The 9061-nt window shown below is 33.3% G+C and overlaps 1 protein-coding gene across 1 annotated transcript; it reads left to right on the forward strand.

The window, feature by feature from the left end:
• The first annotated feature begins 7253 nt into the window (after positions 1-7253).
• LOC110728512 (transcription termination factor MTEF1, chloroplastic-like) lies at positions 7254-9061 on the forward strand. The gene has a single exon (XM_021908147.1). It carries the CDS (start codon positions 7626-7628, stop codon positions 8541-8543), a length of 918 nt encoding a protein of 305 aa, XP_021763839.1. The 5' UTR covers positions 7254-7625; the 3' UTR covers positions 8544-9061.

Genomic DNA, 9061 nt, shown 5'->3' on the forward strand with positions numbered 1-9061 from the left:
ATTTTTCTCTCTTATTTCCTTTTCTACTGAATTCTTTCTGCCCCTTGAAAGAATGTCTTATTTCCAATTTTCACTATATTGAGAGTTGTTCAACTAAAATAGAATTAGGTTAATTGTAAAAATACAGACATTATGTTACTGCTTCTGTTTATTATTTTTACAGAGGTTATTTTTCACTTGAAACATATCTACAGTGCACACCATTCAAATATTTTACTTTGATTATATTGTCTTTTATAAATAAAGAAATATATATCATATGGGAACATGTTAGATTCATTGTAGTTTATTATTAAAATGTAAATTTATTAACTTTTACAAATGTATAATGGTTGAAGTTATGCATTGACAAACGTAAAAAACAGAAACTTTGTGAATAAAAAGCAAACGAAGCGTAATACTTTCTTTGATTTATTTTTATTTTTAAATGCATCACTAGGGATTTACACTATTCATACATTAGTTTTGGCTTAATTATTTAACTAACTAGATTAGTACCCGTGCGATGCATGGTAGTTTTAATTTTTTTCGCATAATTAATTTGTGATATAATAAAAAAATGAGGCAATTTATGTGGAATAAACAAATGTAATGTACTTCCAAAGAATAAGCTAAGTAGAATAATTTTTTTAAAAAAGAAACTTAAAGCTAGTATCACATATTGTATTGGCGGGAAATTTTTTAATGATAGCTTGACATATGTCTAAAATGATCGATGTAAGCATAACCTATTTTAGTAATAGTTAATAGTTTTTTGAAGGGAAAAAAAGTTATAAGTTGGTACAATTATCACAGACATATTTAACAGAAAACTAACTCAATTATTAATATTTCATAAGATTTCAAATCAACAACATGAATAGAAATGTTTTTTTTTCTATTGAACCCCACTATTGTACAACTATATAATGGTAATTTAAATGTTAATATTGTATTTTTGGCTCCGTCCATATATATTTCAACGTTCTAAATTATAGCTTATTCTTCCTTAATTAAAAGGTCTCAAAAATCTTGTGTAAATATTTTAAGTAAACAGAACATGAAGTAAAAAGGAATACAATATTATAAAGATAATATATAAGATTAGGAATAATATATTATTATAGTTGTATTATACAAATATTCCAAAAAAAAAAAAATTTGCTAAAAAAGGAGAGGGAGTTTTGGAGGGAAAAAACAGCACCAAGAAGTGACACAAGTCATTCCTGGTGTCTATTTTAGTATTATGTTATTGATACTTTTATAAAATAGATTAATGATATAATTTAGTATGTTGGATTAGTAACAACAACTAGTTTTATAATACTCCCTCTATCCCAAAACATCTGACACAGTCAACTTTGCATAAATGTCACTGCACTAATTTATCTTTATTTTTATATAATTAAATATTAATAAAAATTATTTTTAAAATTATATTATGAAACTTTATATTAATACTTATCTAATAATATTTTATGATAACTGTTTTTTTTATGTTAATAAAAATTATGGTCAAAGATAATAATGTATAATGAAAAAATTCCAAAGTCCCAGATATTCTGGGACGGAGGGAGTACATAAAATTTTATTATTAATATCATTGTTATTAAAATCGCGATCCAGATTGATCCTGATCTACCCAAACGATTTAAATCGTACACAAAATTGTCGTGTGGTAGAATTGCTCATATAATCGTTAGAATCGGACTGATTCTAAGAGCGATTCTAACAATTCAACCCCTGCAAAATCCTTGATATTTCGAAGCTCATAACTTTTGATTGTGATTTTAAAATTAGGCTTATAACATACCGTTGAAAAGCTCTTGAAATCTATTTTCTAACCCAATTGGTCTCGAATCCATATCTTTTATATATCATATGATATGGCCAAAAGAGTGCAAGGGTGTCATATTTGAGCCTACTTTTTATTCAATTGTTTATCTATTTTCAATATAAATTGAAACTAAGGTTAAGAAATATCAATTTAAAACTCTTTTAAAATGCTATCCAACCATTTGAATTTCATGGACAAAATAAATCATAGATTCATGAGTCTTATGAGCTCAACATTGACCATTAGCTATATAAAAACACTTTTATCACATAAGTTTGTTGTGGTTGTCATATATTAGCTATCTCTTTGAACTAAACTTATTTGACACTTAGTATACCATTATCAGTGGATTATTTACTAGGAGAAACAATCTTATGATTTTATAGTGTACTATTGGCGTGTTCGGCACTAGTGTTTGAGTAGCTTTTAGTGGTTTGACTTATTCAAACCATTACTTAGTACATGATATGAGTATTTGACAATGTAGTGGTTGGAGTAGAGTTCAGTGGTTGGAGTAGCTTTTGTAAAAAATTAATATTATTAGCTTTGTAGTGAAAAGCTAAGTAGCTGTTGGAATTTTTCTTTTGTATTTTTAGAATTTTACAGCTAATAGCTAGTTAACAGCTACTTTACCAAACAGTCAAACACTAATAATTGATTAATAAATTTCATAACTAATAGCTAGTTGATAGCTAACAACTACACATACAGCTAACAATTACTATCATAGCTAACAACTACATTTTTATCGTAAACGCCCTAAGTGTCTATTTGAACTAGGAGTGTGTGATAGTACTAATAAAACAAGTCTAAATTTGTATTTTTGAAATTATGTTAGCAACACTATATTTATTATCATACTTATTGCTTGAAAGTTATGTTTTTAGTCATTTAATATCATTTTAAAACCCAATTATTTAAATTTGTTAAATCGTACGATTCTACGATTCGATTTTACTAATTCGATTCTACCACATTCACCGATTCAAGGTATCCCGATTCTAATAACTTTGATTATTATTTCTTAACTAATATTAAAGTTAATGAATGGTCAAAAGTGTGCGTCGGCAAATGTGCAAACTCAAGTTAGCATTAAAAAAGTAGAGGGAGTATATATTTTGGGCTCAGAATCTTGGTGAATGTGTATAGTGTATGTGTATAATTTGCTATGGTTAATTATTCCTAGAATGATCTGTTGGGTTTCGTAGCGTCCAACGCTACGCGAAAGAGAAACCCGCCCAAGACCCGCCCCAATAATTAAAGCAATAAAGCATGCATAAACATAATTAAACAATAATTAAGAAAGGGATAAAGAAGTAATACCCTTGAAGCGTGCTTCGCTCGCAAATCGAGCTCTTACTTCGAAGCTTAAAGCCTCACAAGCGTTACGGCCTCCAACGGCTCGTACCCACGACCCGACCCGAACGATCTTTGTCTCGAGGGTTAGTCGAGACTTGACTAAGTATAAAACTAGAGTTTTACGAACTTAAAGGTTTTCTCAATAATAAGAGATGCCTTTTTGAGTTCCACTCAAGTTGATTTCCAAATGCCCAATCATGGGGTATTTATAGGGAAATGCAACTTGCTCTTCCCATTCATGATCAATGTGGGATAGTTGCATTTTTCACTAATTTACTTAATTCCAAAATAAATTATAAAACAATGCAATCACAAATCAACAAGTGGCATGAGGAGAGGAGAGGTTAGGTGAGGACCATGACCATGGGGGGACAATTGCCTTTCTCCCCAAGGCATGGCTCTAAGCCTTGGTCCCCACTCTCCTCGAACCAGCATCAAGCAAGGGGTGAGTTGGTTGCCAACCTTGTTGGCCAGCTAGCACAACCAGCCCAGCACAGCTAGCACAGCCAGCACGCATCAGCTAGCACAACCAGCACGCACCAGCCAACACGCCTAGCACATGCGTGCTGCTAACGAGCCACGCATGTTGCTGGCTGCTGGGCGCTGGGCGAGGCCTCGCTGCTTGCTGCTACTGTTGTGCGAGGCTCCTAGCTTGTTGCTCGCTGCTTGCTGCTTGGTGCTGCCATGCGAAGGCACGCACACAAGCAAGCAAGCACAGCGTGCTGCTGCTGCGATGGCATGCACGCACACACACACACGCACAGGCCTAGCAATGCGATGGTGTTGTGCTATGCGTAGGCACGCACGCAAGCACGCATGGTGCTACGATGGTGCTGCCATGCGCCCAGAACTAGTGATGCACACACACGCAAGCTCCTAGCTTTGCGATGGTGTGCTGTGCGCCTAGCATGCACGGTGCGTCTAGCACACATAGTGCATCTAGGCTTGCGCCTAGCCATGCAAAGTGCATGCTAGCTCGAGCTAGCCTAGCGTCAACATGGCTAGGCCATTGTGATGCCACGGCTACGCTTAAACTTGTTGCTTGTTGATTTTGCGACGCTCAGTCTCGAGCCCCTAGGGTCGATATCCGACGTCTGTGTTTATAATACTCTAGTGACTCATCAAATCCTTCGGATTGATTCGTCGGTTCGGATCGGCAGTTCGTTTGGGTTCGACCCGAAGGGTTTAGTCAAGACAAAGCTGTAATATTAATTGTTCCCTAATATTACAGATCGGAAGCGGCCTCCACCCAGGCATTCCGATCACTTGATCTCATTGAAGAATTAGCTTCCTGATAATTTGAACCGTCTATCAGAATAATACACTTGTTGGAAGGACACCATTCCTTTCATGATCGCCTCGTGATCCTTCATTATTCTCTGTATTTTTTGTAGGAAGATTTTAGTAGAACCCTACTATGTATAAGAAGAATTCTAAAACTCAAATAGTTAGAGTCATAGATGACTCTAGTACATCACTACATCCGTAAATGTAAAAAGGTAATTGTTGGAAAAATAAAGGGAAAGTAAAAAAAGAAAAGGCAAAACAAATTCCGAAAAAAAAATAAAAGGACGGTTGTAATTAATATTATAGCTTAAAAACAAAACTCCATTGCTAAAAAAAGAAATCCTGCAATTTCAGTTTCTTTGTAATACATCTCTTCAAATGGATTTCTCTACAAGGAAAAATATTTGACTCCAAATAATGGCGGTAAGAGACCCTAGTTCTTCTTGTTGTGTTTTTTGGCTCTCACTTTCCTCCACCTTCGACTCACCAGAACACTAGCCGCTATTATGCTCAAATCGCAATATTTCTGCCAAGCAAGTGTCGGAATTTTGTGGGTAATTGAAGAACACATCAAATTACCACATCAATAACAACATTGCTATTGAGTATTAACGGCTGAATAGGTTCCCTAATTTATATTATCCAACAAATCGAAATAAAAGTTCATTGTACTTGGTATCTAAAAGAATACCATCAACCGCAAATAGCAAAAAGGAATACTATCAAGGATTGTTGTAGAATACCATCAAAGGCTTTTGGTATCTAAAACAATACTATCAAGAATTGTTAGAGAATACCATCGAGGGCTATTGGTATTTAAAAGAATACCATCAAAAATTTCATTGGTATCTAAAAGAATACCATCAAGATGTTACCTTTACACCATAAATGCTAGGGACTTGAGCTTTAACTTGGCCGGAAAGCGATCGTATTTAACAGTAAGTCGCTGGAGATCTTGTAAAATTTAGAGAGAGAAAAACTACTGAGAAAGAGAGTGAATTTTTTTTTTATTTTGCTTGATGAGCTGTCCTTTTCTCCATTTTTATTTTTCTTCAATGAGCTGTCATTTTCCCTTTTGAATTACTTGAATTGTTTTTCCATTTTTTATTTTTATGTTGTCCTTTTCCCTTTCTTTTTGGTTTTCGGTTTTCAATTTGACTTTTTTTTTAATTGTTTGCAAGTGGGATTATAGTGAATGGACGGATATGCCCTTATTAGAGTCATCTATGACTCTAACTATTTGAGTCTTAGAATTCCTCCTACGCTTAATTCCCTTGAAAAAAATTTCGAATTATATTATGGCATTAAGAAAGTAAAAGTTAGCGAGTCCTTATAAAAACAAAAAGAGTAAAAAAATATATTTCTTTCTTTTCTTTACTTGCAACACAGTCTCAAAACACGCACTTATAGAAAGTAAGTTATTATAAAAGTAAAAAAATGACTATCAAAATAACTTAAACATTGGGAATAGGATACATAGTTCATACTATGTGTATAGATTATAGTGATTAATTTGTCCATATATATTATTTAATCTCTATGTACAAAACAAAAATTAATATTCTGAAACTTTATATTAATACAACTCTCTTTGTATTTAAATAAGTGAAATATTTTTTACTTATTATACTATTCATCTAATTCACTTTGACTAATGTTTGTGATTTATATAAAAGAATGAATATAGTTTTGTGGGTACTTGTTGAAATCGTCTCAATGAATAATTTATTAATATTCAATTCTTATAATTTATACTTATTGATAATTAAAGATATTATCAGTAAAACTTTACATTGATATACGTGCACAAGAGAAAGGTTTCACTTATTTCAATTTAAACGCGTTTTTTGTGTGGCTGACCACACCTTGTGGCCTGTTGACACACATTAAAACACTGACCGGGTAACCCATGGTCGATCGAGTAACACTTGACTGACCAAGTAACCTCTAATAGACCAAGTAAACCTTGACCGACCGAGTAACCCCTGGCTGACTGAATAACACCTAAATAAGTAACTCCGGCCACACGGTGTGACCTGCAACTAGGGGTGGGCAAAAAAACCGTAATTGTTTACTGTAACCGTTAACCGGTATAACCGACTCGTTTAAACGGTCAATTTACCGAATCGCTAAATATAACAGTTAACGATTACGGTTACAATTTTAAGCCAACAGTTAGTCGATAGTTAACCGTTAAAATAAATATATATTGTTTTATTTAATTTTTGTAGGAAAAATATATAAGGATGCAATTTGATCTTCTAGGTTGCTTGTCTGCTAATATGCCATGGTCTCAATTTGACGATGATAATTTAATATGTGTAATATCATTAGATTGTATGTCTTGTTATGCTTTTAAAAAAATCTTAGTAATTAAAACTTTGTAATGTATTTGGTTTATCGATTTGTTTTCTTAATTGGAACATGAATTTTATTGTTAAGTTAAAGTTTGTATTAAAATACGATGTTGATTTAAAATTTATTAAATGGGTAGCGGTTAACCTGTAACTGTACCGTTAAGGAACGTTTAACCATAACGGTTAACCGTTTCTTAACGATACGGTTACGGTTCGTATTTTTTAGTAACCGACATAACGATTAACCGTTAAGGCTAAACGGTACAGTTAACCTATTGTGCTTAGCCCTGCCTACAACATATGAAACTTTGTGATAACATTTTACATTATAACGTATATTTTCAATCGTTCTGTAAAATTACAATCACTCTTAGTCCTACCTCCGTTTCATATTTTTTGCAACTTTGGGGTATTATTTGTGAGATATTAAATATTCCAAAGTTGCAAAAAATATAAAATGGAGGTAGTGTATAAATATATAAATAGTGAAAAAAAAATAGTGTCAATAATTATGGTATGAGGGAGAAAATAGGAAACCTAAAAAATAAAATAAAATAAAGTAACGAACTAAATTGCAAAGAAGCAAGTTTATAAAGATGCCCCACATAGCCACATACACTTGATCTTAAAATGATCTTCCACCAACCAATAACACATCCACAAAAGGCCATGTCACCATTGCCAAATGAAATCAAAGATAAGAAACAACAATCACCCAATAACCACCATAGTTTACCTTACATCCATTTCTTCATTCTTCCCTCCATTTTCCATCCAACCAACTTTCTTCTTCCAATTCTATCATAATGAAAGCAATTGCATCAGCTCTTCATTCTTCTCTTTGTTTATCACCTCCATTAATACCACCTTCAAATCCTAATTTTGATCAATTAACCCCAAAATCCAAAAGCATTCTTGTTAATAACCCACTTTACACCCAAACTCATTCCAATATCTCCCTCCAATTCAAAGAAAAAATCCTCTGCCTCGAAATCCTCGGTATCGATTCCGGTAAGGCGCTCGCTCTTAACCCTTCCCTCCACTCGACTTCTCTTGACTCGATACATGCCATTATATTATACCTTCAATCTAAAGGGATCCAACAAAAGGACTTACCCAAAATTTTTGGGATGTGCCCTTTAATTCTTACCTCCAACATAAAAACAGAGCTTAACCCTGTTTTCAATTTCATATCTTTTGATCTTGGAGTTCCTGATCATAATTTTCGAAAAGTGATCAATAAATGTCCAAGACTTTTAGTTTCAAGTGTTAATGATCAACTTAAACCCGCTCTTTCTTATCTTAAAAGACTTGGGTTTAAAAATCTTGAGGGGTTAGCTTATAATGATCCTATCTTGTTGGTATCAAATGTTGAGAAGACATTGATACCGAAACTCGAGTATTTGATTGAGTTGGGTTTTAGTAGAAAAGAAGCTGTGAGTATGGTTTTAAGGTGTCCTGCTTTGTTTACTTTTAGTATTGAGAACAATTATAATCCCAAGATAGAGTATTTTCTTGAAGAAATGAAGGGTAATTTGGAGGAATTGAGGGAATTTCCTCAATATTTTGCTTTTAGTTTGGAGAAGAGAATTAAGCCGAGACATTTGGAGGTTTTGGAGAGTGGATCAAAGATTCCTTTATCAACTATGCTCAAGGCTACTGATGAAGAATTCAATGAGTTGATAACACATGGAAACAAGGTAGAATTTTGCTCGATGTCTTGACTGTCGACTGCTTTAGTTGGTTAAGGTTTTGGGGTGGTGCTAAAGACTTGCGATTAAAACCCGTCTACATCACAACCCTTTATGTTTCTCCATACACCAAAAGCCTATATTTGTCACGATTTTTTTTTCTTGATGTGCAAACTAGGCCTAATTCATCTTCGCCTTCCTAAATTCAAAGAAGTAAGACTAGTGTTCGTATAATGTTATAGTTGTAATTTATTTACTCACAAATTTATAATGTAACTTTAGATGATTGTACATAAATCATAATCCTTTCTCCATTGGTAAAACATTAATGTACTCTTTCCTTCTTTCCCCTTGTTCTTTTGTCCTTTGGGCGAGAAGTACATTAGTTGGCAACTTGGCATGTAACAATATATTTGAATAATCAAATAATAATACTACCTCCGGTTCATACTACATGCAATTTTGGTGTATTATTTGTGAGATACAAAAAAATTCCAAAATTGTATATAGTATGAACCGGAGGTAAATTATAGCGGCAAGCTTCTGATGAA

This window comes from Chenopodium quinoa, unplaced genomic scaffold (genome assembly GCF_001683475.1).
Source record: "Chenopodium quinoa cultivar QQ74 unplaced genomic scaffold, ASM168347v1, whole genome shotgun sequence".
In the NCBI taxonomy this organism is placed as follows: Eukaryota; Viridiplantae; Streptophyta; class Magnoliopsida; order Caryophyllales; family Amaranthaceae; genus Chenopodium; species Chenopodium quinoa.